This window comes from Dermacentor andersoni, chromosome 1, assembly GCF_023375885.2.
Source record: "Dermacentor andersoni chromosome 1, qqDerAnde1_hic_scaffold, whole genome shotgun sequence".
Classification (NCBI taxonomy): Eukaryota; Metazoa; Arthropoda; class Arachnida; order Ixodida; family Ixodidae; genus Dermacentor; species Dermacentor andersoni.
Window position 1 is genome coordinate 188,990,923 of NC_092814.1, and position 17,966 is coordinate 189,008,888.

Here is a 17,966-nt window from a genome sequence, read left to right on the forward strand (position 1 = left end):
GGGTCTCCTAAATTACAATGTAGTCTATATCTACCGCCAAAAGATTCAATTAAGCCCGAGGAGACACCGTCAAAATCCACAACGTAACGGCGCGCTAGTGCGGGGACTTCAAAGCGGCTTCCCCACCTGCTTTTCATGTTTGCGCTCTTTTCTGGCTTACAAAGCATCTTCTCACGGCGAGAGTGGCTTCTTTGGTATTGTAAAAGGCTAATTTACTAATACAGCGCACATCTTGCGTTTAGTGTCCCTTTAAGAAAAAATCTCGGGTTTTTCGTGCCAAAACCACGATATGAGGCACGCCGTAGTGGGGGAATCCGGATTAATTTCGACCCCCGGGGGGTTCTTTAACGTGCACTCAATGCACGGTACATGGGCGTTTTCTTGCATTTCGCACCCATCGAAATGTTGCCGCCGCGGCTGGGATTTGGTCCCGCACCCTCGGGCTTAGCAGCGCAACGCTTTAGCCGCTACGCCATCTCGGCGGGTGCCCACTGCAACGATGGATGTCTCGAAAGTGGGCTAGTCTTCGCATTTCTGCTAAGCAGAGATGACTTCACTACTGCTATACTACTGCTCAGATTAAATTTTGTAATTGCTACATGTGCCATTAAGTGAATAATTAGTTAATATTGTTAATTAGTTACCTAGACATTACGATTTCTCATGCATGCAATTTACGCTTCATTCAGAAATCCACCTGAAAAGGCTGAACAGTGCAATCTGTCAAATCACGTTCGAGCTCAAACTCACGTGAAACATCATTACTTGCACACACGCACGTGCATAATGCCAAAGAAGCAGATGTTGTATGGTTAGAAATAGTGACAAAATAGAACAAAACGAAAAGGATATGCACAAAATGGGTCTGGACTCTAAGAACCAAAGCAACAGGTGACAGTGCTTTATTTATAATACATGATGCTGTTATCACTTATTCACAGATGATGGATTGAAGTTTTACATTTTTTTTTCGCTACCTTTCTTCAGAATCACTTGAGTCACCCTCCATCTCTGGGGCCTGGAAAAAACAAAAACAAAACAAGAAATGTAGCGAACTGAATTTTACACTAGGCTTGACAATTTAATAAATCCAAAGTGCAATGTGAAATGTATGCTGTTAAGATAATCATTGCAGGCTGGAAAATTTCATGCTGCGATTTACGAGTAACTGCATATACAATAGCCTGAAAAATAGAATACAATAAAATTTTGGCATTTCTGGAAAGAAAAAATAACGGACTTATGCAAATATGCAGACTAACTGATAACATAAGTGATAACATACCAACAAAGGCGTCACGCTTCCCGTTTGCTGCAACACCCGCTGCGCATGTGGTCACTCTTCTGCTACTGCTCAGTGTGCTCCACTCTGATCAATAAGCAAATATATCAGATTTTTAAAGCAATTTTCTATGCTCACATCACCTCACACAGGGCTTCAACTATACCTGTGCATTGAAAATATTTATTATCCTGCTTACAGCGACAATTTAAGAATTATTTTCACGTTTTACTAGTGCTTTATTCGCTCTGCAGCAATTTGCTAATTTGTAGTATTTGACTTCAGTACCTCTTCCTGCATATAGGTAAATATTCTGTAAACCTATGTTAACGTTACAATAAAATAAATTTTGATTCGTGTCTTTCCTATTGCTCTCCGCACTTGAAAATTTCACCATGATGCCTTGGCACATCCCTCGTATCCTCGCAACGTTTTCTCCCGAAAAACCATTAGTCCTCCCATAATAACAGCCGATATCTCGGACTGTGATTCATTCGATTTTTCGGACGTATCCCCGCGCGGGGATACGTCCGATATCGGACATATCACGGCCGCGAACTAAGCTGCCGTCATTAAGATTGTGGCTCATATACCGTCCCTTTCGTCGGCAAGGCGATTTGTCGGCCTTCAGAATGCCGTTCGGCAGGTACGAAAAGATTATCGGAGACTTTGCATCAAACCACAAATTTCGCCACCAGATCCAGAATAAGCGTGCTGGTTGGACCTAACTGCATATGCCTGCTCACATGCTGCAAAGCAAAACACTTCGCTATTGGCGGCGAGGAGTTACGGAGTCGCCATCTATCGGAAGCGCCTCGTTGGCGTAGTATGAAGGATCACGCGGCGCGCTCCTCATAGGTTTTGCTGTCAGCGCTCACTGAAAACACCACGCGCGAACTCTCCCAGACATTTCTGTAAGTACTTTCGAAACGAGAGAAGTTTTTTATTGTCTAAATAATAACCTTGGGCAAACTTAAAGCACAGAATCGTTTACAGACGCTATCTCTTTACCAAATACGTACAGTGAACGCCACTGCGCGCGGTCGCCGCAATGCAGTCTCCCGAACCGGCTTTTGCGTGAAAGGTAGGTAAACGCTGAGAGCAAACTATGTGAAATATGTTCTTATAGTGTTTGTATAACTAAATGGAGCGTAATAGAATGAAGCCTCAATGCAGCGATCGCACAGATTCGCAGCGACCGACTGTGCGTCTGCATGCTTGTCCGCGCACTCTTTCTCTTTCGCCGTGTACGCGCTTTCGCATCGTGCCATGAACTTTAGGTCGCAGAATATGAGCATTTGACAGTATGCAAGCAACCAATGTTGCGTGGGCGCTATCAGACCTGTTCAAAAATAATTTCATTGTATAGACTTCGACGCCTACGATGTCATGTGCCGTCGCGACGATTCAATCTTTTTTTTTTCTTCTAAATTCTTGGACGTTTCAGTATTATTTCTCGAGTTGCGTCGCACTGTGTGTTTATCGGTGTTCTCAGCGTGCGATTTCCCGCTGCTTCTTTTTTGTAATCCAATGCATTAATTCATAACACAAACATGACCATATGCCATGCTTTTTTTTTAATGTGCTTCTTACCGCTCCTTTTCCACTCCAGTGAACTTGCCAATATCTATAGCATCGAAAAGTTCATAGACCAAACCGTCATGACATTAGCCGGGCAGCGGACTGGGGCGAGGGTCTCAGTGCGCGTTTACCGAACATCGCAGACCCGGCGCCGTAGCAGAAATATTCCTCGTGTCTGTGCTTGCTGCATAACCGAGTTGTAGCCGATGACTGTTTGCCGGTTTGATGTTTCGCGAGCCAAGCTTCACGTAGCTTCTTGTCCTGCGGCTCAGTGTGAATAAGGCTGACACCGGGCTCCGTTGCGTACGTCCGGCACTGCGGCACCGAGCAGTAGCCTACCATGTTGCGCGCCTTCAAAGGCAGCCACTACGTACTGTAGTGCTTTCAAGCGTTGTAAAGGAGACACTCGAAGCGGGAAAATCTCGCCACTAAATGAGGACCGCAACGTACGAGGGAATTTAAACTCTCGTTTTCAGCTCGCTTCGGCGCTCCCGAAGCAGCCGACGCGGCCGCTATGTCCACGTGATCCCTAATAGGACGTCACGCCGACGGTGGCGCCAGCTTTTCCAGTGGTGGAGCTCGAGGCCAATAGCCATAGGCTTGTTTCACATACTCCGGCTTCGCCGACGCCGTGACCGCCATTCTCACCTCAACGAGTGCGCGCTGCTACATCAACACGTTCGTCTTACCCTGCTATCATTGGACAGGCTCAGCGCCGCTTTGAAAATATTAATCAGGCGAAATTCGCAGCAGGTAAAAACGGGCTGTAGACAGTATGGTCGTGAAAAGAATAAAGAAAAAAAAAGATGGGAGAGAAAAAGAAGTAACAGTTTCGCCCGAAAGGTGAAGCATTCAATGCGATAGCAACTTATATTAGAGAGCTACACGAAGTAAGGTTAGTCGTTTTATCAGCTGCCTAAAATGCTGCAAACATTCATTTACTAACTGAAATAACAAGCATGTTGTCACACGCGCGCATACACGAACACATCACACTCGCTGTCAGAACGCTGGCGTGATGGACAGGCAGCAGAAGCGAGCGAATTCCCCTAGCCTCTAGCTTCAACGCAAAGTAGGCGCGCGAGAACCCGGCGCAGATTGCCTCCGAGATAGGACGCGCGCGGCGGCGCTCAGTCACCGCAGCTGGAGTAGAAGAGGAGATGCGCACTTACCTGCCCCCTCCGCCCCTTTTCCGCGCGCTCCCTCCCCGTCTTCCCTCGCAAGCGCGAGAAGACAGCGCCGCATCAAGCCACCATCCTTCTCGGCCCACCCTTGCAAGCTTTCGCTTGCATTTACACATATAGCGCGCGGCCACGGTGTTATCGCACTTGGATTTATACGAAACATCACGGCGACGACGATGGCGAAAATTCGCCATGAATGTCCCTATAATGTCCTATCGCAATAAAATTCATCGCCGGGCGACGGCGTGGCGGGCGGCAGACATTCACGAGAAGCTGGCTATCAATATGTCGATACCAACACCTATCCGGCGAACCGCCGTAAGATCACGCACACGACCCGCCGGCAACAATCAGGAACGCCTACCATATCTAAGGGCGAAAGGTCGCGTGTAAGCAGAGCAGCAAATTGAATTCGCGCCGCATAGCCTGAAGTGACAGCTACCGCTGTGCGCGTGCATATCTGAATTTCCACCAAAGAAGGTATTGTTTCAATGAAAGGGCAATGCAGACCAAAATTAAGTATGCAAATTTTCCCTACAGCGCTGGTGTAAAAAGCAACGAAATTAATTTTATCGTTGAGGTGTATCGTATACTTAGATGAGTACAGTCGGTATCAGACTTGTCTGGAGCAGTCAAGCAGCCGGCTGCACGAGCGCTGGCTCTCAGTAGCTGCTGGGTTCGATACTGTTACGGGAATGTTGGGAGTATAGGAGATTGTATTTGCAATATATGTATACAAGATGAGTCAGAGTAGTTAAGATGGCTGACCACCAACAACACGCAGCTTCTCTTCTTCCTCTCTTCTTTCATTCTTCCGTAACAATATGTTAGATTCGAGCGCCAGAAGCCTGCATGTGGCATGCATACTCGCGGCCAAACTGCGATATTGGCCGGTCAATTTTGTCATAAGAGACAGTCAAAGTTAGCTTAGTTATTTTTTTTTTTGCTTGCTATCGCTTGTGCAACAGTCACCGTCCGTGCTAAGTGCGGATTTGCACAGGAATGGCTGCGTTAGCTGATAACTGCACGTGATTCAACACAAAAAATGGCAATAATTCATCTGCACCGCGGTAAATGGTCACGTCAATGCCAATTAGCACAGGAAGTGATAGACGCAAGCAACGACTGACTCTTTTTCGCGATGGCTGCACGGCTGACCAGGGAAGAGCGGCGAGCGATCGCTATAATGGGACGCACAATGTCCCATAGAGCTATTTGTAAGGTGACAGATCGCTCAATGGGAACTGTGAGCCGAGCCTTAAAGGCGTACCATGAAGAAGGTCGCATCGAAGACGCTCCACGTGGTCATCCTGAAAGGGACACGTCACACGTGGAAGACCTGCTGATTGTAGCCGCATCAGTAGCAGATCCCTTTCTAACTGCTAAGGAAATCAGGGATGAGCTCGGCTTGACAAGTGTCAGCTTGCCAACAATAAGACGGAGGCTCCACGAAGCTGGCATTCAAAGCAGGGTTGTGTCCCAAAAGACGTTGCTGGAAAAATCGCACAGAAGGGCTCGCCTTGAGTTTGCCTCCACATGCGAGTCGTGGAGTCCCAACAACTGGCATGCGGTTGTCTTCACTGATGAAGCGTCATTTTGCACCCGGTGGAGCGTTCAGCGAAGAGTCTGGCGGCCGGAAAGGTGTCGGTAAGTTGGGAAAAATTGCATTAGGTGCTGCTATCGCGATGAAGTCGGTTTTCTTGCGTTATGTCTACAATGTCCTGATATGAAATTTCGGCTTTGTATTTGCTTACAAAATTACGTCCGGCTTATTCACATGGCATAAGCCGGAATCTGTATAAGAAATAGTGGAACTTTTTTCTTAGAATATAGCAAGATAATCACCTCGCGTTACACTGCAAAAGCTTTGAAGGCGTTCACCTCGGACTACAGGCAACACGCAGGCTACACGGAAAGCCCGTGAAGTGCAGTCGATAGTGCCACATTGAATTCGCTTCATTAGTGTGAGCATAACAGCCTCATTTACTCCGCTCGCTGCCGAGTTCAATTATTTTTGGCACTCACCTTTAAGTTTTGTTATACAGGATTTTAACATTTGTGGTGTAGGTTCGGAGAACGATACATGTGGAATATTCATTCCAATGGCCGCACATCTGTCCAGTTATGGGGTGCTTCAGCTATGCAGGCCTCGGACCAATTCACCATGTAACAGGCCGAATGACATCCGATGACTACAGTACATGTACATGTTGCAATATACCCTGATGCCTTACGTGCTCGAAGGATCATTTCCCGAGGGCCTTTTGTGGCTTCAGCAAGGTGAGGTGTCGGTGCACTCAGCCAGGTTCGTCAAAGAATTGCTGGACAACTTTTGCATCTCAACGTTTGAGTGGCCGGCACGAAGCCCAGACCTGAACATAATAGAGAATGTTTGGGGCCTGATGAAGCAAAATTTCAGCAGATGGGTGGGTTTAATGACAGCCACAGCTGATCAACTCTGGGCAGCTATTCAAGAAGAGTGGGATCGCTACAGTCTTCTGCCCGTCAATTCGCTCTACGATTCCCTCCCTCGAAGGATTGCGTCTGTGATGGAACTAAGAGATTGTTTATTGAGTTCCTGCATTTCAGTGGTGCACTTATATATTCTTTCTTTAGTTTCGCTTGGTCAGATTGAGTGAATGTGTTACTTTATTTTTATTTATTTATTTTCATGAGAGGCTTAATAAATCATGTGTGTCATACCCACTTGAAACATGGCCTCATATATGTCTGCCGAGCTATTTACTTTCATTTGTTGAAATAACCGCCGAATAAATTTTTAAGACAGCAAATTGAATCTCGTTTGGAATAATGCTGCGTTAAAACACATGTTAACCGAAGGGCAAACCTCGGCTTTCGCATTCAGTGGCTCCGAAAAACCCATATTCTTTCAAAAATCATGTAACTTACTCCAATAAGATCTTTGAAATCATTGAATTAATTTTGGAAAGTGCAGAAGAATATCAAATTATGCCTAATGCTTAGCTTCTCGCTGCACCATAGTACACCCCTTTGTTTTGCAAAATGCCATATTTAAGAGCATCGGAAGAGGATACATTTGATGTTTAGAATAAATAACCTATTTGAAATGGTTACAAAGCTTAGTACCCCAAAATTATGTTCCCTAGTACTGTAATTTGGAGCTCCGTATGATGCACAATCCTTCGCTTTATAAGTGTCCCCAGAAGCTACAATTTCTAAAAAGAAAAAAGAAAACATTTGTTATTTTTAACCTCTGCTTCCTACAGTTATGGATTTTCGCTTCATTTTAATTCACAAAACTCTGTCAAATTCGGTGTGGTAAAGCTCAGATAAACAATTTCAGCCTTTTCATGAGTGTTCCCTAAGGTAAAGCTTCCTCTTACTGTTTCTGGAGCTTCATCATTTATTCTACATGCTGCTTGAAGTGTTTCATCAAGTTGCTATGCTCTTTTGGTACGGTCCAAAGCAAAAATTTATAACTTAAAACACTGCCAATCTTTCGGCTTCAATCAGATAAGAATGTATAAGGGGAACCGCGTTTCATTTTCGCTCTCTTATCAGCAGCGGCGGCCACTGAACGCGCTGGAGCAGGCCAGGAAAAAGCCCAGATTCCATTCACCATCACTTGTGACAAAATTTACAGGCTGATATAATGTCGACCGGGTGGCATCTTTACAATTGCTAGTAGGTACAGTGGGACGGGGCGTTTTTCGCGGCGCTCGACGTTTATGCGCAGGTGCGAGTATGAGCGGGTGTGAGAGAGAAAATCTGGGGGCCTTTGCTCCTTGAATATGGGACTCTGGCTAGGCACTACGGAGGAAGTTTCTCAGCGCATGTTGCATGCGTTTGTCCCCTAGACATGCCGGCGTTGCGGAGTGCGGTCGAGTTTGTTCAAACTCGTCTTTGCTGAGGATCCGTTTTACAGTCATTCTTAAGCTTCCGTTGCATGCCGCCGCAATTTTCGACCAGCCACCGCAAGCTAAGTCCGGGAAAGTGGACCAATCGCAGATGCCGGCACTACCCTCTTCATCGGTTATCGATTTTCAGTGCACTGGCTCGGCCCCATCGAATCCCTCTCCACTTGAGCGTGCTCCTCGCCTGTTGTCAGCCAATTAGATAAGACAAGCCGCTGAGTGTAGGCAATGTTATTCGTTTATCAAGCAAACAAAAGTGACCTTCTATGAACTAGGAGAGCATTTGATTGGTCTGTTCAGACAACCCTGCGGGTCACTGCCAGATGCTTACGTCAGCGGTTACACAAATTTTAAGTCAGGAGATTGGAATAAAACATATTGGAATAGTTTTACGTTACAGGGCCCCATATCGCCATCGGCATTTCAAAATGGCCACCTCGTACGTGCTTCAACCCTAGCTGCCGTAGCTTTCTCCATGTGCTGTAGTACGTGTGCATAGGCAATGCTTCCTTTGGCCTAGGTTAGTGCGCCGTCCGTTTTTCTGTTTTCTGCGTTTGCTCTATCAGCATAGAAGTGGCAATTGCAAAGACATGCTGAGTTCATCACGATGCCACAATTAAAAGGAAGACGATCATGTGTGCGGACAGGGACGGAAATCGGGCCGCATCACAGCCGTTCGGAGTTCCTGAAACTTGCGTGTGGGACTGGCGTAAACAGGAGAGGCGTTCTACACTGGCAGCTGCTATGTACGGTGTGGCTGCGCGGCCCCTATCTTGACAGCAATCTGTGGCGGAGACAAGATTCTACGCATCTAGACGCACCGCGCTGTGTTCTTGTCGCTTAGTTCGCGCCAAAGCGAGAGGCTCCTGCTACTGCTACCGCACTTCCTCACTCCAGCGTTTAAAGAGTTTCCGCGGTCAATGAGTGAGACGTGTTCATGTTTCTGTGCGTGTGACACCATGCTTGTTAATTTAGTTAGTAAGCGAATATTTAAAAGTTTATACGGCCGATAAAACTATCCTTACGTTTCGCATAGCCGTCTAATTTGCTATCGTGATCGATGCTTCGCCTTTCTTGCGAAACTGTGGCTTTTGTCTTTTATTTATCACAACTTTAGTGCATTGGGAATAAGTCTGTTTTTTACAGATGAGAGAAAGTTGTATTTCTGTAAGAAAGAATGAGGTGCGCGGTACTGCAAAGGGCTTTTCTTTCTTTAGGTCATGGTAAACGGGCGCGCGTTACAATCGAGGGCGTTTCCCCACCCCCCCTTTTTTTGGTCACGAAAAACTGGTGCGCGTTACAATAGAGTAAATACGGTAAGCAGTCTATGCTGTATTTAATATACTAACCAAAAAAAGTTGTAAGTACTTGTCAATGTTCTATTCTGAGCATGATGGAGCATCATACAGCCATAGATGGTTCGCACACTGCATCAGTGCCCCGTTCGTCATATATGCACAGTTGCAATGGCAAAAATCTAATTTCTCCCCATTACTGATCTGAATAAAAATTGCACGCAATTTGTACCGTAATAGCTCTTAACAATGTAAAATCTGTGAACAAAGGGCTTCACTTATCTGGCATTTCCAGTGTTATAAAATTTCAGCAGTTGTGGTGAGTGTCCACCACCTGTCATTATGACCACATTGCCAGGAGTCTGTTGGTCCTTACCTCTTTCACAATACTCAGGTTCTGAATGTCAGGTGCACTGTCTCCAGTCGCAGGTGCCTCAGGCTGGCCAATAGAAGGCTGTTCGCTGTCTGTGTCCATCGCCACACTGGGCTGGCTTTCAGGGGTAGGCTGTTCGGCCCTTGTAGTTTCTTTGGGGCTTTCCTTGATGGTGGTGGGTGGTTTTTCATACACTGCCTTTTGTGCCTTTAGCTGGGCTGTGAGAGCATCTAATCTCTGCTGGTAGAAGTCATAGACAAACTGGGCCATCTGCGTCATGCCTGTGATCACATATGGCTCTCCCTGAGGGGGTACATTGTTGGGGCGCCCTGTAGGGTAGACCTGCAAAATACAAAAGACAATGTGCAGTTTACACCACTGCCTTTTCGTAAAAGCACTTACTAAATAGCAAACATGCTTATTTAAATAATCTGTACGAAAACCTACAAGATAGGTAATATGCTTGCTACTAGCGTGTGTGTATATATATGTGTATATATATATATTGTGGGAATTTATAAGCTATTCTTTGTCATCTGTACACGATCATCATCATATGGGGTTTATATGGGGTTCTTCTTCATCATCGCTTGTGGGGCTGGCGCTCGAGTGTGCTCCGTGCTGTGGGCGTGGTCGGTTCGCCTAATCTTGTGACGCGGAATAAAAGCCGTGATTACTGCTGCGTCACAAGTGGTGGAGTGTGCTCTTCGGTCCCCCGTCCTCTGACTCCCCGCTCAACCTCCTGGAGCTTCGATCGGGTCGCCGATTGTGCCAGCTGTCCGCCAACATGTCGCAGGACGAGCAAACAGGCACTTCTACTTCCACCATCTCGGCCTCGACTACCCCAGCCTCTCCGTATTGGGTTGTCAGTGGGCACCAGCGTGATCCCCATCTGTTTGCTGGACTTCGCGGTGAAGACGTCGAGGATTGGCTGGACGACTATGACCGAGTGAGTTCGGCTAACCGTTGGGACGATGCGTCCAAGCTACGTCACGTCGCCTTTTATCTGACAGGCGTAGCGAAGACTTGGTTTTTCAACCATGAGGTTGATTTCACGAACTGGGGCGCTTTCAAACAGCAGCTCCGCCAAATCTTCGTTACACCGGCTGTTCGTTCTGCCCTCGCAAAAAAGACGCTCGACACTCGCAAGCAACAACCCGGTGAATCTTATACGTCGTACATCGAGGATGTGCTTGCTCTTTGTCGACGCGTGAACACGGCCATGACCGAATCAGACAGGGTTCGCCACATCCTCAAAGGCATCGGAGCTATTGCTTTCAATGCTTTAGCCATCCAGAACCCCGCTACCGTCGCTGATATCGTCGCTACTTGCCAGCGCCTTGACGAACTCGAATCAGTACGGTTGCAGCCGGACACCACTGCAAACACTAGCGCCGACGACCCTACGTTACGAGCAATGATACGCGCAATAATTCGAGAAGAGCTTCAGTATCTTGGCTTAGCAGCAGGACCTATGCCTTCTCATGCCTCCGATACCAATCTGCGAGATGTCATCAAGGAGGAATTGGCATCCATGGCTGGTGCAGCGTACACGGACCCTCTAACACCTAGGGCCCCATCGACGTACGCACAAGTAGCCGCAGCTACTCCAGTCATCGTCCCACCGATGCCTCCAAAACCAACACCGGCTCACATCGCTTCCATGACTACCAGCGCACCTACCCAAACCAGCTATCCGCAGTGGCGTCCTCCTCGTCCCATCTGCTACTACTGCGGCTATCGTGGCCACATAGCGCGTTTTTGCCGCAAGCGCCAGCAAGACGAGCGTCGCGGATATGACGTATACGAACGGGATGACTTTTCGCCCGGAGCTACTTTCCAACGTCTAGGGAGCTTCCATGACCAACGCCGTCCTTATGGTCCACCGCGCGGACGCTCTCCATCGCCTACTGTAGCATCCGAGACAGCTTACCGTCCTGCGAGACGCCGCTCGCCGTCACCCCTTCGCCGCTCTACGTCCCCACTGAGACCTGCTTCTCAATTCGCCGAGCGTCGTCCGGAAAACTGAATTATGCAGCTTTTGGAGGAAAAGCTGCATCGAACGACAGGACAGAAATTCCTCCATCGCGTCCGTACAATGTGATATTGGTTGTAGTAGAAGGTGTACAAGTAGAAGCTTTAATAGACACTGGTGCTAGTGTTTCCGTCATTCACCGTGATTTGTGTTCGCGACTTAGGAAAGTTACGACCCCCTATGATGGACCTACGCTACTCGCTGCTCAAGGGGCCTCCATTCGACCTATCGCTATGTGCACAGCTCGTATTTCCATCGATGGACTTCTACATCACGTACAATTTGCAGTGCTAAGTTCGTGTGCCCAGCAGCTCATATTGGGATGGGATTTTCTTTCTACGGCCTCCGCCTCCATCTGCTGTGGACAACGCGTTCTCCACATGACCGACACGACCTATTCACTTCATGCAGAAGACACACCCCTTCACTTCATTGCTGCAGAAGATACCGCGTTACCTCCTCGCCATCAAAGCATCGTTACTATCACGTCTGATGTGATTGACTGCGGCGACGTGCTCGTCTTACCATCTGCACGCTGTCTTGCAAGAGGGATAGCCTTTGCATCAGGGCTCGTTAGGTTTGATCATGGCGCTGCACTTCTCTACGCTACAAACCCGACATCCGAAAAGATTCTCATCCCTAAAGGCACTACATTGGCTTGCGCCACTGCATCAGAGTCTATATCTGTTATTTCCTTTAAACCAGCTTCCTCTGAAGGTCCTTGTACCGGACGGGCCGCATCTCCTTCAGCTCTTGCAGCTGCCATCAGTTCTGACCTGACAGCTTCGCAGTCACAACAATTGCTTGCTTTGCTCCGAAAACATGAAGCTTCCTTTGACGCGCATTCATCTTCGTTGGGAAAGACTTCGATTACGACGCATCGGATAGAGACAGATGGTACATCCATCGTGCGCCATAGACCATATCGCGTATCGCTAGCCGAGAGGAAAGTCATTGACGAGAACGTCACCGACATGCTCCAACGAAACATAATACGCCCCTCTGCTAGCCCTTGGTCTTCCCCCGTTGTTTTGGTTCGCAAAAAAGACGGCTCTGTTCGATTTTGTGTCGACTACCGAGCACTTAACAAGATCACACGCAAGGATGTATACCCTATGCCGCGAATAGACGATGCCTTGGATTCCCTGCAGGGTGCCGAATACTTCTCCAGCATCGATCTGCGTTCCGGCTACTGGCAGATACCTATGCATGAGGACGATAAGGAGAAAACAGCGTTTTCAACACCCGATGGGCTCTATGAGTTTAATGTCATGCCATTCGGCCTTTGCAATGCGCCCGCAACATTCGAGCGCATGATTGACACCGTTCTTCGTGGCCTAAAGTGGAAGACTTGCCTGTGCTATCTCGACGATATTGTTATTTTCTCGTCAACCTTCTCTCAGCACCTGCAACGTCTGGATGAAGTTCTCACGTGCCTTGCCAACGCTGGACTTCAGCTAAACACTAAGAAATGCCATTTTGCGAGCAAGACAATCAAAGTTCTAGGTCACATTGTGAGCAAAGATGGCATTCGTCCTGATCCTGACAAGGTTTCCGCAGTTCAGCACTTCCCTCGTCCCGAAAAGACCAAAGATTTGCGTAGTTTCTTAGGCCTCGCTTCCTATTTTCGGCGATTCATACGGGGCTTCGCCTCAATAGCGTCACCTCTGCACAAATTACTGGGTTCTAATGTTCCCTTTGTGTGGTCTCCCGAATGTGAATCTGCGTTCACCCATCTGAAGCGCGCTCTCACATCTGAACCAGTACTACGGCATTTTTATGAAGCTGCTCCTACCCTCCTGCATACGGATGCTAGTGGTCACGGAATTGGTGGCATTCTCCTACAGCGAGACGACACTTTAGGTGAGAGGGTCGTCGCATACGCAAGTCGCGTTCTGACAAACGCCGAAAAGAATTACACCATCACGGAGCAGGAATGTCTAGCTATCATTTGGTCTGTGCAGAAGTTTCGACCTTATCTTCACGGCCACCACTTTACGATCGTTACAGACCATCATGCATTATGCTGGCTTTCGACGCTGAAGAACTTGTCTGGACGACTTGGTCGGTGGATTCTTCGTTTGCAAGAATACGACTTTACCATTACCTACAAGTGCGGAAAAAAACACCAAGATGCAGACGCACTTTCTGGCTGTCCGCTTCCTACGACACCATGCAATGGAGCTCCAACTACCATCCGTGACAAGCTTTCGCTCGATCCCTCCTCAGATGCTTTCTTGTTGGCCACTGTCGACGAGATACCTCCACACGACAACAAATCCTTCCAATTTCATCAACTTGCCGACTCTTACTGTCGGCGCATCATCGACCACCTTCAAGGAGCTTCGCGCCCGCCTAACGCCCGCCTTCGTCGGCAGCTGACGCAGTTTAAGATTGACAACCGCGTCCTATACCGTCATGTCTATCACCCTGACGGTCAACGCTGGGTTCCTGTTCTGCCACGCTCTCTACGTGCTTATGTCCTGCGGGCTTCTCACGACGACATGACTGCTGGTCACCTTGGTTTCCAGAAAACCTATGACCGCATCAAAGGGCGCTTCTACTGGCCTGGATTGTCCGCCAGTGTAGCGAGGTATGTCGCTTCCTGCGCTCTATGTCAGCGTCGAAAGCTCCCTACATCAGCTCCAAGCGGACAACTGCAACCGGTTCCTTGTCCGTCGCAACCATTTGAGGTCGTTGGAGTTGACCTATATGGCCCACTTCCTGTGACTCTCACCGGTAAACGATGGATTGTGACAGCCGTTGATCACTTGACACGCTACGCCGAAACAACTTGTGCGAGTTCTGCCTCAGCCTCTGAAGTTGCTGCATTCATACTTCAATCCTTAATACTGCGTCACGGTGCTCCTCGCGTCCTCCTGAGCGACCGTGGAAAAGCATTCCTCTCGCAACTACTAGACGAAGTACTCAGAGCCTCCGGAACCACCCACAAGACTACCTCCAGTTACCATCCGCAAAGCAACGGCCTCACAGAGCGATTTCATCGCACGCTGTCAGACATGTTAGCCATGTACATTGACCCGGATCACAGAAACTGGGACGCAATTTTACCATTCGTGACCTTTGCATATAATACCGCCGTTCAACGCACGACCGGTTACTCGCCATTCTACCTTGTCTATGGTCGTTCGCCCTCTTCCTGTCTTGACGTCTCTTTCTTCGCGCCAACTGTCCATCAATGTCCTTCCTCCTGCGAAGAATATGTGTCCCGCATTCTGCGTTGTCGCCAGCTCGCCCGCATCAACACCGAAGCACGGCAACAGGACCGCAAGCAGCATTACGACGCCTCTCATCGCGTCGTGTGCTTCCGCCCTGGCGAGGAAGTGCTACTTCGGACACCAGTTCGTACTCCTGGCTTGTGTGACAAGTTTCAGCTTCGGTTCATCGGCCCCTACAAAGTCTTGGAGCAGACTTCTCCAGTGAACTATCGCGTGGAACCAGTTATTGTTCCAAATGACCGCCGCTGCCGTGCCGCTGAGATTGTCCACGTTTCCCGTATGAAGCCTTTCACGAGACGTTCACCGCCCCTTTGAATTGCGGCCAGGATGGCCGCTCTCGCGCGAGGGGACATTAGTGTGGGAATTTATAAGCTATTCTTTGTCATCTGTACACGATCATCATCATATGGGGTTTATATGGGGTTCTTCTTCATCATCGCTTGTGGGGCTGGCGCTCGAGTGTGCTCCGTGCTGTGGGCGTGGTCGGTTCGCCTAATCTTGTGACGCGGAATAAAAGCCGTGATTACTGCTGCGTCACAATATATATATATATATATATATATATATATATATATATATATATATATATATATATATATATATACGAGGGACGTTCCAAAAGTAAGTTTTATCATTCATTTTTACACAGAAACATTATAGCCCCTAAAAAATACACTATGGCATCACCAACTATACACCTTGCACTATTTTTCCATATAGTTGCCACTGACATAGAGACATTTGTTGTGACGAGTAATCAGTTTGAAGAAATCACACTAGCAAAACTTGGTGCCCTGTGACGCAAGGCCCGAGACATGACCTCTTCACCATACATGACCTGTAGGCATTCATGGATGACAGACTAGTCCCACGTGCCCATTCATACCAAATAACAGCACGCACTTCCATTGGTGACCACACTGTCAGCATACGTCTGTCTGCCATCGTGATCTGTACTTGAATAACCTTGGGCACGCCGGTCTACCTGTTACCCTCTCTTCTTCGGCGCTCTGCGCATGCATCATTCCTCCTCTGCTGACACTCCTTCCGTTGTTGAACCAGCAACAGGTGTGGACTCTTAGGGTGATTGTTTGTTTTACCTGGTGTACCATCTTCTCTTTAAAAAAAAAATGGCAAAAGTTACTTTCGGAATGTCCTTCGTATATAGGGTTCAGCATCTTCAGTGCTCTTTCATTTTATTATTTTGGTGACTGTATTACATGGAAATCTAGTGGTTGCTCGTCAGACACATTAATGTTCTATAGTTACAAGACAATACAATGTATAATGGCTCTTGAATTGCTTCCTTTTATCATTGCACTGGTGGAACAGCCATTTTACCTCTTAGTGCAGGCCCTGGCAGAGGTGAAAATCTAATATGGCGCAACTATTCGTATGTACTACTGTATGTACAGCATACATCTACATACCAAGTACATAGGTCGGCAAACTCACTCATGAGTCTACTCACTCAGACTCTTAGATTGACCCGTCAGTCTGATTGAGCCCGGTTGAGTATAACCTCAGTTCGAGTGAGCCCAGCTGAGTAGAATTTTGGTGAGTTGAGCCTGAGTGAGCCGGCTAAGTAGAATTTTGGTGAGTCTGAGTGCGAGTGAGCCGTCAGCAAAAAATACATTTTGTGAGTGAGCCTGAGTGAGTTCTGTTTATTTTACCGACCTATGCGCAATAGGGAAGTGCCCTGTGCATGTCTTCAACCTTCTACAAACATGTTAATGAACCTTACTCGAGGCCCCTCTACGAGCTATGGCGTCGGCAAGGCATTCATGCGCAATGAAACACGAGAGGAGGTGAGACTCGGATTTAACCATGGCCCGGTGACAGAGTCAACAACGACAGAGCAATGCGTGAACCTGTGACAGTGGGTATGTACAAAAGAGAGATCCGAGAGCGAGAGTTTACTTTTTTTTTTTCTTTATAGGCAAGATTATTTTGTAAGTGTCGAACCTCGTAGCCGACATCTCTTCGCAGTCACAGCAGCGCTGCCGAGCAACTTCTTCGCATTCCAAATGCCACACACCATAGTCAACAGTAGACCCATGTTGGGTGCCAGCGCCGACTTTTCGTGTCACGTTCGATAGCACGAACAATGTCTAATTTTTCTTCTATGCTGAGCACCAGGCGACTTTTTTATCCGAGTTTCGGCATGATGCGAGTTCTCACTTGCACGATGCCACAACACTCTCTGGCACAGCGCCGAAATGATGTTGATGTTAATGTGGCTTCACACGCAAACGCACAGGGCGCTTGGAGGCTGTTGTGCTGATCTCTGAAGCTCGTTGTTCTGCCGGGCCACCCGATGGAGACGACGCACTGCCGTGTTTGCGCGACGAAAAGTGGAAACACTACGTGTTAACCAATACATACGCAATAAGCTGGTACGGTTTATGCGGATACAAAACACATTATGTTCAATGGCCGCTGAATCGGGGATTTGACTTTACTACTTTTAAAATCAAACTACTTTTTAAGCAGGTATGGTTTAATGAGGTTTTACTGTATTATTGAATGGTCACTATCCTTTTAAACCATCAAAATGACTCAGTAAATTTCAATCTTTTTCATTTCACTTATGCAATGTTAACTAACAGACTAGATGACTTCAAAACTAGACGTAAGGAGAAAAAGATAACCTTGATAGTATAACTAGATAATCCACAAAACAAGCACACAAGGATGCTCGTTGAGCAGAAAGACTGGTGCTCTCGAGGAGCGAAACAATAAAACCAACGAACGCAGCAGCACATAATTCTTTTAACCGTAACATTGCCACTGCAAATGTATGCAGTCAACTTAAAAACGAAATTAAATTAAGGGGTTTTACATGCCAAAACCAAGATATGATTATGAGGCATGCTGTCAACTTCTCAGTGCACACATGGTAACCGCCTCCGTAAACGGCACATAATATCTGCTTTTGCTAGGTGTCACACTTCAATGCAGGATTGACGTATCCAAATGGAGTACAGCGCTTGTGTAGTTGCACAAATCATTCCAGCGGCACATTGTGCGTCCATTTTAGCTTTTGCCTGCCCTTAACCGGTGCAAGACTTCGTCTTATGT

At 47.5% G+C, this 17,966-nt stretch overlaps 1 protein-coding gene across 4 annotated transcripts in view; it reads right to left on the reverse strand.

The window, feature by feature from the left end:
* Nucleotides 1-871: 871 nt before the first annotated feature.
* LOC126547381 (RNA helicase aquarius) overlaps nt 872-17,966 on the reverse strand; it is a 40,465-nt gene continuing 23,370 nt past the window's right edge. Inside the window, exons 4-6 of one of the 4 annotated variants that reach the window (XR_008609038.1) lie at nt 9,615-9,953; nt 1,286-1,369; nt 872-1,018 (exon numbers count right to left, since the gene is read on the reverse strand). Coding sequence is in view for 1 of the 4 variants with exons in the window: in XM_050195357.2 (XP_050051314.1) it covers nt 974-1,018; nt 9,615-9,953 (384 nt within the window). In the remaining 3 variants the exon portion in view is untranslated. Of the gene's footprint in view, nt 1,019-1,285; nt 1,370-6,281; nt 6,420-9,614; nt 9,954-17,966 lie in introns of those variants that run through there. The other 3 variants (XR_008609036.1, XR_008609037.2, XM_050195357.2) reach the window with 3 other exon arrangements.